Here is an 18,651-nt window from a genome sequence, read left to right on the forward strand (position 1 = left end):
ACCAACTCAGGAACTATTCTAGGCATACGGTGCAGTAAGGTGGAAAGCACAGAGCCAGGAGTTGATAGTGGAGAAGGACATATATACAAGTGACTTGCTCAATCAGAGTTCACAGGGAAGGATGTAGGGAGAGAGAAGAAAACATAGGCAATGAGGAGCTGAAGGGCAAATGCATGAACTGTCATGAAAACAGCCAAAATAGTGACTTGAAAATAGGGGCAACCTGCACAGAGTGGCAGTTGCTATCTCCCTCCCCTACAAAGAGAAAAAATTTGCTGGGCAGACTGGATGGACCACATGGATGTTTACCTGCCCACATTTGCTATGTTCTATGTAGTGGATACATGGTCATAGCAATGTTAAAGATAGATAGGTCATGCAGTTTGGATAAACTGCAGTGGAGAAAGATGGTTCAGTGGGAGGCCTGTGAAGAACAAACTGCATTAGTCTAAACTGGAAGTGAGAAGAGTGCATAAGCATTTTGGCAGAATGTTCAGAAAGGAAGAGATGGATTTTAGCCATATTAGAAGAAGAAACAACATGCTTTAGTATTGTTCTGAATGTGTGTAGAGAAGGAAAGAGACATCAAAGATGACTCCAAGGTTATAGGCTAAGAATCAGAAAGATGAATGCACCATCCACAGACAGGAAAAAAAAAAAAAAAAAAAAAACCAGAAGAGGAAGCAGGTTTGGGGAAGAAAAATCAAGACGTTCCATCTTGGCCATTTTAAGTTTAAAGATGGCAGTAGAACATTCAAACGATATCGGACATGCAGGCTGAAATTTGAGATCAGGTTTGTGGCCAGAGGAGTAGATCCAGGCATCATCAGCATAAAATTAGTACAGAAAGTCATGGGAAGAGATCAAAAATCCAAAGGAAAACACATTGAAAGAAGAGAGAAGGCAGCCCGGGACAGAACCTGGAGGCACATCAACCAACATCGGAATAGCGGTGGAGGAAGAACCACCAGAGTATACAGTAAAAGTAGGTAGGATAAAAACCAAGATAAAGCAGAGTCCCAAAATCCAAACGAGTACAGTGAGACAAGGAGTAGACTGATCAAAAGCAGTGTTTTAGGTCAAAGAGGATGAGGACAGAATAAAGACTTTAGGCCATGAAGAGGTCACTGGAGACTTCAGCAAGAGCAGTTTCTGTAAAATGTAGAAGGTAACAGGGAGACTGAAGCAGATATAGAATGGCTTGAGACAAACAGAAGTCAAGACAGTGGAGGTGGATAGCATGGTCAGTTTGGATACAAAAGGGAGGAAGAAGATTTGAGATGACAGTTAGAGAAGGAAGGGTTCAGTGAAGGGTTTTTTTGGGTTTTTTTTGAGGAGTGATGTGATCATAGCATACTTGAAGGAAGAGGAGACAATCACAGTGGCAAGTGATCGACTGAGGATGTGACAGATTGAGGGGACAATTGCAGGGTAGATAAACTGAGTAGCTTGAAAGGAATGGGGTTAGAGGAAAAAGCAATAAGTTTGGAGGAGGAGGAGAATATGGATAGTTTCTTCCTCCATGATTTCAGAAAAAGGAGAGAACATAAGAGCATAAGATATGCCATACTGGGTCAGACCAAGGGGCCATCAAGCCCAGTATCCTGTTCCCAACAGTGGCCAATCCAGGTCACAAATACCTGGCAAGTACCTAAACATTAGATAAATAACAAGCTACTATTGTTTATTAATTACCGTAATAGTAGTTTATGGATTTTTCCTCTAGGAACTTATCCAAACATTTTTTAAACCCAGTTACACTAGTTGATGTAACCACATCCTCTAGCAATGAATTCCAGAGCTTAACTATGCACCGAGTGAAAAAGAATTTTCTTCGATTTGTTTTAAATGAGCTACTTGAAAACTTCATGGAGTGCTCCATAGTCCTATTTTCTGAGGGAGTAAGTAACTGATTTACATTAACTTTTTTTTTTTTTTTTTTTGAGTCCTTTCATGATTTTGTAGACCTCTATCATACCCCCCTCAGTCATCTCTTCTCCAAACTGAACAGCCCTAACTTTCTTAGCCTTACCTCATAAAGCAGCCATTCCATGCCACTTATTTTGGTCACCCTTCTCTGCACTCTCTCCAGTGCAACTATATCTTTTTTGGGATGCAGTGATCAGAATTGCATACAGTATTCAAGAAGCGGTCTCACCATGGAGCGATACAGAGGTATTATGACATCCATCTTTTTATTTGCCATTCCCTTCTTAATAATTCCTAACATTGTTTGCTTTTTTGATCGCCACAGCACACTGAGCAGATGACTTCAAAGTATAATCCACTGACGCCTAGATCTCTTTGGCAAGGGCCAAAGTATGCGAGGTGAATAAGGCAGTCTGGTGGAGAATTCACAATCTATCTTGTCAGTCTTTTCAGAGTCTCAGTCTGGGTAGAGAGTGAAAGTTGGGGGGGGGGGGGGGAGGGGAGGCAGAGGCAGTTTGAGTGGGGGAGATGAATGTGGCAAAGAGATGGTAGAGTTGGAGGCAAGGATGTTTGAGGTGGAAATAATCATCTTGCCTAGCAAATGTAACAGTAAGGAAATCACAAAATGCCCAACTCGTACTACCTGTTAACCTGGAAAATAACAGAATTGCAAGATAGTAAATCTCCCAATCCAATTTTAAAAAAACCAAAAAAAAAACAGTTACCACTGTATAAGTATATATATGTATGTAGGACTGTCACTCATGCAGCCTGTGTTTTTAGTGTATATGCTGTAAAAACCAGATTAGATCCAAATTATGGTATTTTTTTGCATACATTTTTTTTAAACTTATGCAATTAAAATGCTCTTTTTATTGTAACAGGAAAATAGTTAAATATCACTGTAAGCCAAACTAGTCTATAAAGTATTAATCCAAAAACATATACTTAGCTTAATCAGATCATCAAAATACCCTGACACGGAGCCATGTTTCATTCCAAGATGCATCAGGGTGTTATTTATAACCATATTCACTCACAGGTTTGCTGTTCAAAACTTCACGTTAACCGTCCTCAGATCTTCACCATGGGGTGTTTTGATGATCTGATTAAGCTAAGTGTATGTTTTTAGATTTATACTTTATAGACTGGTTTGGCTCACAATGACATTTTACCATTTTGCTGTTACAACAAAGAGCATTTTAATTGCATACGTTTAAAAAATGTATACTAGAAGCACAGGCTGTAAGAGTGACGTCTTACATACATACATATACTTATACAATGGTGGCACTTTTTTTTTTTTTTTAAATTGGACCGGAAGATTTATATCTTACAAATGTAATAACAGACCAGGAGGAGAGTATGAATCTGAAATGAATGGAGTCAGCATGGGAATGGGACAGCAGCCAGAGAATCTGAAGAGCAGGCACAGAATCATAGGACGCAAACTCGGGAGGTGAGCTAAGGCTGGAGTCTGGTACATCTTGCAGGACAGGGGAAGGGTCGAGCAAGAGTGCCCAAAGCTGAGAAAAGCATACTGCTATAATCTAAGGGAGGACAGACTATCAAGGAGTAGACTGATTAATAGTGTCAAACACACCAGATAGGTCAAGAAGGATGAGGACTGAGAAGTAGTCTTTGGCCATAGCCATGAAGAAATTACTAGAAACTTTGGCAAGAGTTGTCTCAGTCCAAATCAATGAGGAAAGAGGATGGGAGCAGCAGATGTAGCTACCTGAAGGGTTAAGATGGGAGAATAGACAGATGGTATGAACCTCAAAAAAGAAGAAAAGAAATGAGATTAAGGAAAGAAAAGGGAGTAAAATATACAAGGGGGGGAGTATAAGAGGACATTAACACTAACATGGTCAACAGAGTGAGGTGTGAGAGCAAGAAAAAAAGATTGTTTCTGTTGCTGATCTCTCTCATGGAGGCTGAATCATCAGACAGCAAGATGAAGGGATCAATCTATAAAGAAATCATGAATACAGGCAAGTTTATTAAATGGTGAATGGGCATTTCACTGCAAACATGAGAAAGGGAGAGAAGAGGAATATGGATAAGTTCTGAGGTTTGGTGGGTAGAAGTACATAATGATTTGAAGGACCAGTATTTGGGTTAATACCACTAGCTGAAAAAAAAAAAAAGAGAAAAATATGGAGGCAAGAAGATCTCAAAGAGTGGTGCTGACTGGATGAGAGGGAGAACATTTTGAGGGTCAAGAGCAGTAGACGAGACAGAAGAGCAATGGATGTTGAAGGGGGCAGTGGGTTCCAGGTTTAGAGAGCTATAAGGGGGAACAAGACAGAGTAAGAGAAGCGGAGCCATAGGAAAAAAAAAAAAAAAGGAAAATGTGTATAAGGAAAAATACTGTATAAAGAAGTTCTTAAATGCAGATGTTGTACATGGAGATTCTACCCACCTTTTCTAACAGCCTAGTTCCACTTTCCCTGTTATAATGTAACTTTTTTTTTTTTTTGCTTTCATTGTTAACTGGTTCCCCCTAGTTTATTGTAAACCGGTACGATAAGACCTTGTCTTGAGCATCGGTATATTAAAAAGAATTTAAAATAAAAATAAATTGAATTAATCTTATTTACTGTATATCACTATGTATATGTATATTTTATTTCATTTCATTTTACATTGAGTTGTTTTAAATTTATATTAAAGTATTATTTATTGTTGTTGTTTCAGAGCCCCTGATGCAGCCAAAAGGGCGAAACTCGGCTTGAGTCGGGCGGGCATTGTTGTATTAATAAATAATCTTTCCAAGGCACCGGTCTTGGTTTCTGTTCTTCTCATACCTGTGGCTACTCTAGACCGATTACCGCTTTGTTTTTTGAGTCCTTCATTATAAAGAAGTTCTTAAGCATTTCTAATTGAAAATTATTGGGAATAAACAGCAATTAAAAACAAATAATAAAAGAAAGACTTCTCTGCTTTATCAAAAAGCTCTATAAACAGGGGTAGGCAACTCCATCCACAGTGAATATGCATGAGGTATAGTTGGAGGGATAAAGTACAGAGAGCAGACAATGACAAATCAAACGCAAAGGTTTGCTCCCTCTCACCAGAGGACTGTAGTCCAGCTGCTAATCGCACTAGGTTACTGAGCCCCTAGCGCTTTACATACAAACAGTCCCCTCCCCAATGCAGGAGACAAACACAGCACCCATACCCACCTCTTGAACAAAACACAAGATGGTGAGACAGAGCAGTAGAACAATGCTTCCAGGCAAAAAGATCTCTCTACTTTCTCTGGGTGATCCACTAGGTTTCCCATGAGGAGATAAACAATGACCCCCAGCCAATAGACATTTTATCTGCTTTCTAGTCAATGCTTCTGGTTTGGCTACAAAAATCCGAAATCAGTTTTGCTGTAAGTTTGTTTTGTTTCCTTTACTTATTTGTTTTTTCAATGTTATAAAAATACATATTTTAGTGTTGTTGGGTTTTGAGGGTTTATTTAAGCTATTGTAATACAGATACAAGAAATCTGGTTTTACAAAAACGTTCCTACAAAATCCATACCTTCACAAACCAAGCCCACCACCTTCTCACTTCCTTCACACACCTTCCTTCCCCCCAAATTCTGCTCTCGTCTTCCTATTCTTGCCCCAACCCTTGTTCTTCCATTCCCACTTCAGGGTTCATGAAGCTCTCGAGCGAGTTAAAGACAGGCACCTCACAATTCTATTTGGGATTTTATCCCACCTTTCCAATAAAGCTCAAAATGGTCTACAATATAGCTCAATACAACAAAATACAATAATTATAATTTTAAAATGCAACCCTGAGCTATTTAAAAACATTTGTATCCTGCTTTTCTGTTTGCAGAAGAACCCAAAGTGGTTTAGGTTTAAGGAGAAATTCTCTTACCTTTTAATTCTCTTTCCATAAATCCTGCTACACCAGTGCAGTCTAAACAGGTAGGTTAATACCCCCCTTACCAGCATATGGGAGACAGAGCACTTTCTCCATGACATTGCCACTATGTAAAGGTAGTACAGCACAGAGAAATGCCAATATTCCTATGACAAAGCACTTAAAAAAAAAAACAAAAAAAAAACCTCCCACAAACAAAACTGGATTTGGTTAATGCAAAGTGAAATGCTTCAACTATGCTGGGAGAGAATCTCTCAAAAACCACCCCTCTGGTCAAGAAATGTAGAAAGAAAACAGAAGAAACCAGAGTAGCTAAAGAAGAAAACAGTCTTTCTATGAATATATGGAATCAAACACTAACAGCCAGCAGGAATAACATAAGGCCCAACTTCTTGGGAGGATCGTGGACAGCTGTAGCAGGATTCATGGAAATACAATTTCCTCTCTCATTTCATCTTGCTACACTAGTCCAGTCCAAAGAAGTGGGAAATACTCAATCCCCACTACTTAGGGAGGGAGGGAGAAGAAAGGGCCACCTTGAGGACACCAGTCCCATAAGCTGTGTCCCTCTTACCAAATACATCCAGACGATATTGCTTCACAAAAGAAAGCAAGAACCACCAAATATCCACCTTGCAAATGTCTTTTGGAAGAGATTGCTGTCACACTGGAGGATGACTGCACTTTAGGATAATGAGCGCAAATAGGCTCCAGGGCCCGCCAGCCCCTCAGCAGAGAAGCCAAAGAAAATCACATCTTTTACCCAATGAGCTAAGATAGCTTTAGAGGCCACTTCACCTTTAGGAGAACCTTCAAACAAACAATCCGTCAGAGTTACGAAAAACAGTCACTTCCAAGTAATGAATGAGAACCCAACGAACATCCAGGAACCTCAAAGATTTGTTAACACCTTGGCAACCTTCCCTAGAAAAAGCTGGCAAAGTGATAGATTGATTCAAATGAAAAACACCAAAACCATCATTGGTGAAAAGGAAGGGACAGGTTAAGAAGTCACCGAATCAGAGGAGATAACCAAAAAAGGGTCCCCACAAGACAAAGCCTGAATTTCTGAAAAATGATGAGCAAAACAAATGGCTACCAAAAATATAGCCTTCAAGTAAATGATCCAAAGAAACCTGCTTCAGAGGCACAAAAGGGAAAGACACCAAAACTTGTAAGAGCAAGTAAAGGTCCCACGGAGGATAAAAAGGAGGAGGAAGTTGCAATCTCGACTCCTTGAAGAAAACGGACCCACACCAGAATGGACTGCCATCAAAACACCCTGAACTTTGCCCTTGTAACCGGAAATGGCTGCAACCTAAATTTCAGGGAATTCAGGACCAAATCATTCTCCAAACCAGCTTGAAGAGACAAAATGCAAGGAATATCAGCATGCCAAGGGAAAATAAATGTGGCCCCTACAAAACCACAAAGATGCGTCAAAGTAGTAGACCACTTACAAACCTTCAACAAGGTGGAAATTACAGAAAGTGAACAGATTTTTCTTAAATGTGACTTTTCAAGAGCCAAGCTGTAAGATAGAATGGAGCAGGATCCTTCACAACGATTGGCTCCTGCACCAGGAACCCGCGGGCATCCAGCAGGTGCAAAGGTCAACCCAAACTCTTATCAGATCTGTGTACCATGGTCTCACAAGTCAATCTGGATATACTGGAATCAGTGGAATCAAACAACTGCTTCTGTCTCGATTCTGCACAGTATCCAGCTGATCAGTGGCCAAGATGGAAAGACAAAGACCACCTCCTTTGGCATTCTTGCATGTAGCCATTGGAACCCTGAGAGGCAAGCCCCAATTGAGAATTGTTACACTATACTTCTACTCTGTACTTGCGTGATGCCCTCCCTCCGTTTTTTGTTTTTTACTCCTTGTTAATATGTACTTTCAAACCTGATGTTCAAATATGAACCGGTATGATCTCCCCACTAATACTGGTATAAAAAAATCTTCAAATAAATAAACAAATAAAGTGTGTGATGAAAAGCATCTTGGATGAGATCCATTTGACTGGATTCTTGTTTTCCTTGCCTGCAATATGAGCCATTGATAAGAGCTCCAAATTCTCTTTTGCCCATAGAAAGAACATAAGAAATTGCCATGCTGGGTCAGACCAAGGGTCCATCAAGCCCAGCATCTGTTTCCAACAGAGGCCAAACCAGGCCACAAGAACCTGGCAAGTACCCAAACATTAAGAAGATCCCATGCAACTGATGCAATTAATAGCAGTGGCTATTCACTAAATATACTTGATTAATAGCAGTTAATGGACTTCTCCAAAAACTTCTCCAAACCTTTTTTGAACACAGCTACACTAACCACATCCTCTGGCAACGAATTCCAGAGCTTAATTGTGCGTTGAGTAAAAAAGAATTTTCTCCGATTAGTCTTAAATGTTCTACTTGCTAGCTTCATGAAATGCCCCCTAGTCCTTTATCCGAAAGGACTTGCCAGGTTCTTGTTCAAGACCTTTCATGATCTTAAAGACCTCTATCATATCCCCCCTCAGTCGTCTCTTCTCCAAGCTGAACAGCCCTAACCTCTTCAGCCTTTCCTCATAGGGGAGTTGTTCCATCCCCTTTATCATTCTGGTTGCCCTTCTCTGTACCTTCTCCATCACAAAGAGAAGAAGATTTGTCTCCTCAGAGACTCCTACACTTCTGGCTGCCCGCCTTGCCTGTTCACACATGATACAGTAGTCTCACCATCAGATATTTTGACTGCTTTGCCCTTGAATAATGGAAGAAAAAGACAAAAGCCAACCTTGTTGCTCTGGTCTCCAGTCTGTTGAAGGACTAGGATGCCTCCTGAAGAGTCCGGAGACCCTGCACCACCTGATCCAGGCAATGAGTCCCCCATTCAGAAAAACTCACATCTATCATAACCAGATTCCAAGGAGGAGGTAAAAAAAAAACAAAAAAAAAAACTGACCTCCCTTGCAACAGGTCCCGAGGGATCAAGCACCAAAGAAGATTCTTTCACAGACCTTGGAAAGGGAGACAATTCGTAATCCTGGAATTGAAAGAACCACCAGACAGAAGAGAGAACTGCAGAGGTCTCAAATGAGCCCTGGCCCAAAGAACTAGATCCAGAACTGCCATCAAGTTTCCGAGCAATTGAAAATAATTCATCAGGTGCATAGGTTCAGAGTATTAGTGAGACTGAGGACCAGAGATTAACTTATCTACCCTTTCAGATGTCAGAAAAACATGCCCGAACTCAGTGACTAAGTGCGTTCCCAAGTACTCCAGAGACTGAGAAGGGGATAGAGATTGCTCTTCGTAAAATTGACTTCCAATCCAAGTCGGTTAAACACCTTCCTGATAAAGACTTTGTCCTGATCAACCAACTGTCCAGGTTAGATGAACCAACATCCCTCTCTCTGCAAAAAAGCCACCATCACCACCACTTTGGTGAAAGTCTGCACTGCCATCGCTAAGCTGAAGGGGAGCGCCTTGAACTAAAAATGCTCCTGCACAATACAAAACCGGAGATTCTTTTGATCTTCCTGCCAGATAGGAATGTGAAGACGAGTCTCCAAAAAGTCTAGGGAACAGAGAAACTCGCCGTGACTCACCACCATCAACAGTGAGCAAAGGGTTTTCATTCTGAAATGAGAGACTGATGTTCATTCCCCTGCTATCAAGAATGGGTAGTTATGAACCATCCTTCTTGGGATCCACAAACTAAATGGAGTACATGCCATAGCCCCTTTTTTCCACAGAACTGGGACCACCGTTCGCAAAACCTGGAGCTGCAAAAGAATATCGCGAACTGCTTGACAGCTAAAGCACAGGGTGAGACCATAAAGGCATCAAGAATAGGTGCATACAACTCCAGGATGTAACCGAAGTGGATTACATCTCAAGTCCACTAATCTCAGGTTATTTGGGCCCACGCCTGATAAAACTGCTGTAAGCGACCCCCTCCCAGGATAACCAGAGAATGAACCTACTGAGCTTCATTAAGAACAGTGACTGGCTCCTGAAACGGGTGGAGTTCGATCTAGGCTTCCAGAAAGTATGACAGGCGTGGCTCTTCCCTTTGAAGCCTGCAAGGCCTGAAAAGAATAAACAGCTGACAGCCTACCCAGCCTATAGTATCTAGCCTCGACCCCTATTGGACCTGAAGAAAGACCGGGACTTATCTTCAAGAAGCCTCTGAGGCTTCGGGTGCTCCAGGTTTGTAATGAGCTATGCCAGAAAAGAGTTTCCCTAGCCAAGACTGACTCGGGAATCCACAGAACAGTTACAAACCCACAAAAGCCTCCTTGCCACCACAGAAGCCACAGCTCTTGAGGAAGTGCAAAGGAGATCACAGAGAACACTCACTAAAAATAAAGCTGCCGCTGAGTCCATCCTAGCTGCCTTTTCGCTCACAGAACTGCTGAATCAAGTGCAAAAGTGCTTGAATTACACAACTGCTATAAATTGAATTATGGACCGCTAGAGCAGAGAAGTAAAGAGGTGCTTTAAGGAAAGCGCTATCCTTTGATCCTGAAGGTCTTTAAGGGCAGTACTACTTTCGACGGGGATTGTAGTTCTTCTGGTGACTGCTGTGACCAGCACATCCATCCATGGCATCTGAAACATCCTCTACATAGTCTTCTTGCAAAAGAGTGTATAACTTATTTATTTATTTATTTTTAGGTTTTTATATACCGGAAGTTCCTGTATACAATACATATCACTCCGGTTCACAATTAACAGAGAAAACTATCGCCGGGAAGGCGGTTTACATGGAACATACATGGAACATGGAACATATCGAATAAACTATAATAAACTATAAAGTACAATCTCAAAACTTATGGAGGTTCTTCACCCCTTTAAGGCCACTTACAAGGGCCCCCCATTCAGCTAGCAGTATCTCCTCCACCTCAGAATGGAGAGAGAAAGCTCTGAAGGACATTCAGATCCCTTTAATAATAGAGGCTCTTCAACCTTAGGATCCACAATCCAGAGACATAATATCACGAGTGAATCCGGGACACAATTTTTTCCCTATGAAACAAATGAATTACCACATTCATCCTCTCTATCCAAAGAAATTTTGCCCTCTTCTTTTGAGAACCTCACTGAAGGTGTCTACTTGATTATCCAGCACTTTATGAAGCTCCTCTGACATAGAAGACTGAGAATCCATCACTTTCCTGGATCTTTAATGGGGAGCCAAGCCTCAAACTATCCAGAAGAAGAGACTACTGCAGTCCCACAGAAAACCTGAAATAAAAAGCAAAAATATGTCCCCCATATTCAGAAGGCTGGTTACATGAACATTTTTTACATTTTTAAACTTTTCCACCAGTGCCAACTCTGTAAGATCCTCAAATTCCCCTTCCGAAACCAATCCTGTCTGCTGCGGGGACACTAAAACCACGGGAAGCTGGCCCAATATGGCTGACACTCCTGCCAAAACTAGTGAGTTGGAAGCCCTATCGCATCCCGTCTGGCCACACATCCGCTCAAGAGACCTTTCCCTACAGCAGGAGAGATGCGCTAGGAGCAGGAGAGGCTAAGAGCATTACTCCACTCGGACCTCCCTAGCACAAATACAGGCCACGCACCATGGCCCCATAGCTCCCACATGCACGATAGTGATTACAGTCTCCTTGTCCATAAGGTCTCCCTTCCTCCCCACACTCAGCAAACCATTGTGCCAAAGGTCTCCTTAAATACCCTGCTGGGAGAAGAAAGCTGGACTGTCACTCAGCTAAGGCCCCTGCTGAAGGCCTGCCCAGGAACCATGGCTCTTAGACAGCTCTCTGCAACTTTTGTTTTTAGTAAGCTTCTTAAAGTTGCAGGCAAAGATAGTAGAGAGGCAGGCAGGAGGATCCTCTCCGGAGCAACCAGAAGCAGAATAAGGCTCTCTTGACCCAAAAAAAAAAAAAAAAGGATTTTGTGTCAAGGAGAAGCCCTCCAACTGGCAATACCAAGTCCCCTCTGGGACTGGGAGCCTCAAAAGCAGGTTCACTCTCCTGGGCAAACCAGAGGCTTGGCTCTCAGCAACGAGAGTGCTGTCCTGGAAATCCTGCTGCACCACCACAGAGTCCTACCATCTGCTGGAGGCAGAGAATACTGGAGTTTCTCTGTGCTGCATCACCTGTACACAGTGGCAATGATGTCATGGAAAACGTCTATATACTCTGCCTCCATCTGCTGGTAGGGTTACATAACCCACCTGTTTGGACCTGTGTAACAAGATGAAATGGAACACTACTACTTTTTTTTAATTACACATTCTCACAATTTTTTGTACGTGGCAAATATTGCAGTAGGATACTATCCCCGCTGCTTTAAGTTAGGTTTCCCTCCCTGCATCTTCTGATCCTGGGGCATGTGAGCTATTTATCTTTCCTGCACTTGTTACTGCAAGTTTATTCCATTCATGAACTTCTCTACCACCAGGTTTATTCTCTTTTTTTTACATTTACTTTCTGAAACTGCTGCTCCACCCAAACACTTAAGTCAGCAATAACTGTAAACTAAAATATACATGTACAGCATTCCCTGTTCCATTTCCATTCCCCTACCAAAAATATAGCAAAGTGAATGGTACAGCATCAGCATAGCCCACTGGCAGCATCAGGAGTGAAGGGATGTCAAAGGAGAGCAGAAAAATTGGGGAAAGAAAAAAAAAAATCAGAATTAGGATGACATTTTTGTCCATGCGTAACAGGAATTCTACTACAGAAAAATTGAACAAAATAAATATTTTAGTTTTTCCAAAAGACAAGTCTATGTAATATAGGAAATCTGAATACCAGAAAACTGGGAAGATCTGCTGCAACTGCAATACAGCAGTTCTCTCAAAATTGACTAAATATGATTAACATAAGATTTCTCAAACTAAAATTAGTCTTTGACTTTCCTGTTCTACTCAAGTTCTCTCAATTATGAAATATTATGAGAGTTGGAATTTTTAATACACATTGACATCAGGTCTGTTGCCTTTGACCAGAATAAAAAACAATGCTTAACAAGCTTAATGACTGCCAAAACCACTTTAGCATCATTTTCTTAGAAAATACAAAGTTTTTAATGCATCTTCCTATGATTAAAAACCCTAGGGCATTAACGCACTGGGATGTGTGCAATGACATTATAAGTAGTAACCACACAAGTGCAAGAAAGGATTAAATTCCTGGTGAAGTTTTCAGATTCACATTTGAAATTTTATTGTGGCAACTCCTTAGTTTAGATACAATCCTTAATGCAAACCCCCAACACGGTCCCGTGTTTCGCCACCCGGCTGCTTCGGGGGGGGGGGGGGGGGGGGGGAACAGTTTTAACAAAGATCTGTATCAGTCTGTCGGCGCTCCTAAGAAATTGCTGACAGACTGATACAGATCTTTGTTAAAACTGTTCCCCCCCCCCCCCCCCCGAAGCAGCCGGGTGGCGAAACACGGGACCGTGTTGGGGGTTTGCATTAAGGATTGTATCTAAACTAAGGAGTTGCCACAATAAAATTTCAAATGTGAATCTTTGAAAACTTCACCAGGAATTTAATCCTTTCTTGCACTTGTGTGGTTACTATTAGAGTGCAAGCAGTGCTCCAGCGTGACGTACAATGACATTATAAAACACTTCCATAGTCTGGGCACATCTGCTCATAGGAAAATGGTTGAACTAGTACAAATTTCAAACTTTTGCTAAATATTTACTATAATCACAGAAAAATGGTTGCATCTCTCAAAATGCCCAAATCACAACTTATTCAAAGTGGTTACAATCGCTCATCAAAATCTAAGATGAACCCCAACACAAAGTAGAAAACAGGTCAAATACTCCTACACCAGTTGAGAGGCACAAGAGGTGGGTTTACAGCCCTCTCTAAAATGCAAAGAAATCAGATTGCTTAGGGAAGGAGGAGAACCATGGAAGGGCCATATATTTTCCCTTCTCCTCCTGACTTACAATGACCATTGTGTCTTATCACTGTGCCACTCACTGATCAGAACAGAAAACATGTAAAATAAACTCACTGAAGCATATTCTCTGCTTCTGAATCACTTGTGGCTTCTACTTCAGTCTCAACTAAACAAGTAACTGCTTAAGTTTCACATTTTATTTCCTTGGTTTCTTGAAGCTTATTCTAAGAACATTTTTTTTTTTTAATTATTTTAAAACAAAGGTGCCATCAAGACTCTGCAAGCAAAATTACCAAAGCCAGTGGGGAAGTCACATTTCCTGGTCTAGATAATGACATGAAGAACTTAAAAAGGTGCTGGGATAATGAAGAAGTATTCGGACACAAATTATATCGTCATCTGTCTTCACTGGCGCTGAGGAAACAATATGAAGCAAGAGGCTCAAAATTGTAGCAAGGGCATTTTAAGTTACAACTTTGTGAGAAATCTTTCCAAATGGACTGAATTAAAGTTTGCCAGAGATGCGGCAAAAACCTCCAAACATGGAGATTCCAAGAGCAGAGACATCTATCACTGCCTGGACATAGGCTGTAGTACTAAAATTACCTTCCACTCTGGTCTTTTTGATTTAGAATCAGAGACTCTACAAACTCTATAAAATTAAGCAAGGATTCTATATCAAAAATCCAAATATGCACACACATTAACCAGCATCAAAGTTTCAATCCCCTTGAGACGAAACAAATGACAGTACATCCCTAATGCTAACTGACCATGTATTACCAAAAATATACTCACATTTAAATAACTTTAAAATTGGCCCCTGTGGCTGCAATTGTGAAAATATTTGTAATTAACCATCATTTATCTGCTCAGAAGTTGGGCTCTGTCCTAACCATGGGAAGAACTTAAGAATAATAGCTAGGATATTCATACCCAGATATCTGGAGACCAGGGCAGGCTAGAGGAGTCAGGTGGTGGTACACCCTGGGCATATATACTGGGCTGAGATGGGGGAAAAGTGTGGTCTTTTGTCTTGCATGCTGATCCAGGAAGAGCCAGGTGGTTGTTATATCTGGCATATAAGAGGAGAAGGAGAAGCGAGGGGGGCAAAGAAGGGAAGTCAAGGAGAAAGCAAGATGTGAAGTACAAGATGAGTGATGAGGAGAAGAGAGGAGTAAACTTGGAAGGAAAAGGAAGAACTGAAGAGGAATTTAGTAAAGAAGGAAAAAGAGAGAGAGGAAGGAAAGTAGCAAGAGGAATTTTGACAGAGAGCAAAAGAGGTGAGTGGAAGAAGGCCCAATGTAGGACGACCTGTGTGCAGCAAAAAGAAGTTGACTTTCTACAGTGGCGAATAAGCAAATGGCTTGTATCCGCTGTGGAGAATAATGTCCTGAAGTATGGGTGAGGCAGTGGAATAGAGAAGCAGGCAGAAAGGGTAATGGACCCGAAGATGGGGCAATGGCATGGAGAGAGGCAGACGGGGTCAACAAATGTTCACAGGTACCCCAGTAGCCCTGCTCCCTCTTCCCCCTCAGACATTGACCTTCCTGTTCATGAAAGGAAACAAAGGGCCACTATATGCCTGCTGGCTCATGAGATCCACATTGCACGACTTCCTTTGCTGCTTGCCACCACCACCAGCCACTGTTCCTGCTAGAGGAGGCAGCACTGTAACCATTTGCTTGAGGCAGAAAAAACAAGACCCCACACTGCCTGCAACTGCTGCTTCAAAAGATTCCCATTATATCACAAAGTAAGTAGCACTAAGAGCGCACTGTCAGGATAGGATGGGAATCTGGTAATGGATGTTATACAAGTCATCTAGACAAATGCAACTGTATCACATATTGACCCCCCATTTTCTAATCTCTCAGTAGCATCTAAAAATTTCGCAGCATTTTCAGAATTTCCCTTTGCTGCAGCTAGCAGCAGTTTCATACAACACTCATTTTTGTAATTCAACAGCCAATGGGAGTTACACTTTTATAGTTTAAGGGGACAGAAGCAAACAGCTCTCTTTTCAGAATCAGCTCTAAAATAGTTTAGGATTTTCCCAAATCTTGTAAAATAAACCTACCAGAGTCCCATTAGTCTCTTTGCTGATGTTTTTAAAGTCGGCTACGAGGAAGGCCACCAGTAGGGTACTCATTACCACACTGGAAGGAAAACTCATCTTCGAAGAGGTCATTTCCCAAAGCAAACAGTTGCAGTCTGCAAATTAAAAAGCAATGAAACAATATGGAAAATGTTTTTGTATGAAGGACTGGTCACAGTGATGGCGTTACCAGGTACCAGATGGAATGAGGAGGAGGAGAATGGTAAGTCAATTGCACAGGAGGGCAGTGAACACTCACAAGGACAGACAGTAAAGTCAGTAATATTTTGCTAGTGTCTGTTCATATCCTACAAGTTTGACTATGTAAACAAACAGCAGGAGCTGACAGTATTGACTGATACAGAGGGCATGGTAAATTAATATATGGTTAGCCTGATGACTCTACTACCCCATGTTTATCTTAGCAGTGGACAACAAATCACACATACACATACATTAAGGTTCCTTATTTGAAGTAGTGTTTGTTGTTTAGAAGATCCTCAGAGGGCACACACAAAGTGGCTACAGAAAGTTTACAACAGTTGCCAAACCTTTTACCTTTTGTTGCCGTATGGACTGGGATTAAAGTGCATTAAACCAGTGTTTGTTCCATGTATTCACACATCCTGCCTCAAACTGCAAGTGAAAAGATTTATTACTGAATTCTTTAGAAAATGAAGTTGAAATAAAAATATGAATATCCTAGTTGGTGGTAAGTATTCATCCCTTTGTATTTCTGTAAAAATCCTAAATACTTAAAGCTGTAGTGTAACCAATCACTTTCAAATGCATACACCACCTATGTCAAACTATTGATTCACATGACGACAGGACAACTTCAGCAGTTCCTGTTGATTCTGTCTGCTGAATAGTGCATTTCAAAGCAAAATATCTTGCCATGAGCATCAAGAATCTGTCAAAAGAACTCTGGGACAAAGTTGTAGAAAGACACATCTAGAGACAGGAATAAAAGAATTGCAAAGTCCTTGAATATCCCTCGGAGCAAGTCAAAAAATTATTAAAGAGTGGAGGGTGTATGGCACCACCAAGACCCTGCCTAGATCAAGTAAATCCTTCCAATCTGGATGATCAAGCAAGGAGACTAATCAGGGAGGCTACCAACAGGTCAGTGACAACTTTGAAAGAGCTACAGGCTTCCATGGCCAAGACTTGTCAAACTGTGCATGTGACAATAATATCCCAAGCACTCTACAAATCTGGCTGGTATAGTAGAGTCACAAGAAGGAAGCCATTACTCACGAAAACCCACTTTGAATCCCATTTGAAGTTTGCAAAGGAAAACACTCAAGGGATACAGTAGCTATGTGGCAAAATGTTTGTGTGGTCTAACAAACAGACAAAAGTTTTTGGTCTGAATGCAAAGCATTACATTTGGCAAACCCAACACAGCACAGGACATAACCCAGGGATTACCATTCCTACTGTGAAGCATAGTAGTGGTGGCAGTATCATGTTATGGGGACGTTTTCTCATCAGCAGGCATTGGGGCACTGGTCAGGATAACAGGGTCAAAAGGGAATGGTGAAAAGTACAAAATGTCCCTTGAGGAAAACCTGCTGCACTCTGCAAGAAAGCTGAAACTGGGCCAGGAGTTTACTTTTCAGCACGAACAAAGACCCAAAGCACATAGCCAAAGTATGTTGGATTGACCAAAGAACATAAAGATAGATGTTCAGAGCTGTCTAGTCAGAGCCCTGACCTCAATGCAATCGAAAATCTATGGTATGAATTGAAGATTGCTGTCATCAATGCTTGCCAAAGAACTGGACAGAGCTTGAACAGTTTTATAAAAAGAGGAAAGAAAAGTCCAAAACTGGGAAATCTAGGTGTGCAAAGTTGGTGGAGAAGCTATCCCAACAGACTCACAGCAGTATTTGCTGGCCAAAGGTGCTTCCACCTACTGAATCAGGGAGGCAGAGACTTAACCAATACTGGATTTCAGTTTTGCTTTTTGGATCTCTATCTATATGCGCTTTGTTCCCTAATAAAAAAAACGTTACCCTTAAAAGGTGTGAAGGCTGATGAGTGGGGGAAAAAAAAAAACTCCTCTAAATGCATGCAAGTGACACACTGACAACAAAATTTAGAAAATGTTCGAGGGAATATAGACTTTTTGCTAGCCACTGTACGTATAAGTAGCAATGGAATACATATACTGACATCTTGTCTATTATTAAGTAGAGACATTGTCCTGTGTCTTCTACCTCCAGAAAGTACATGTATGTGTTGTGTAAGCAATAGACAGACAGGCATATTATCAAGTGCTTAAATACACCTCTCTTCTTTATGTGTAGCTATATAAAAAGAAAATAAACAATTTTAAATGGTCACATCCATCCATTTCTCCATGAAGTAATAAGCAAAGAAATATGGGATGGTTCAGGAAAAAAAAAAGTCAACTAATTTCCTGACCTTTGCTTTAAAAGGTCTCAAAATATTCAGATTAGAATTGTATCCCCTCTTTTAGATAAACAGAAAAAAAAAAAAGGAGAAATACAAACATTACTGCATGATTTGCAATTCTTAGTTGCCCCTTACTTCAGCAGAGAAAAAAAAAAAACCAACCAACCCATGGAACCAATTCCTTTATATTTTAAGAAAACACTTTCCCATCACACTGTATTACAGCATTCTAGTATAGATTTGATTTTATTCTTCTGGCTTAAAGTCTGAGATGGGACCAAAATGTCAGCCACTGGGAATATTTCAAAGTCTATTTACAAGCACAGACCTTATCACTCCAACACTTAACATATAATGAAAACATGGTAATTTCAGTGGGCTTTTTCTAATTTGTGATCTTTTATTGCAATCAGTGGATTGTAT

General features: G+C 41.0%; 1 protein-coding gene across 1 annotated transcript in view; it reads right to left on the reverse strand.

Moving 5' to 3' along the window:
* Positions 1-18,651, reverse strand: part of LNPEP (leucyl and cystinyl aminopeptidase) — a 215,028-nt gene that overhangs the window by 133,989 nt on the left and 62,388 nt on the right. The window contains exons 5-6 of the mRNA XM_029572844.1: positions 16,426-16,440; positions 15,787-15,877 (exon numbers count right to left, since the gene is read on the reverse strand). Of these exons, the coding sequence (XP_029428704.1) occupies positions 15,787-15,877; positions 16,426-16,440 (106 nt within the window). The remainder of the gene's footprint in view (positions 1-15,786; positions 15,878-16,425; positions 16,441-18,651) is intronic.

This window comes from Rhinatrema bivittatum, chromosome 1 (genome assembly GCF_901001135.1).
Source record: "Rhinatrema bivittatum chromosome 1, aRhiBiv1.1, whole genome shotgun sequence".
NCBI classification, from domain to species: Eukaryota; Metazoa; Chordata; class Amphibia; order Gymnophiona; family Rhinatrematidae; genus Rhinatrema; species Rhinatrema bivittatum.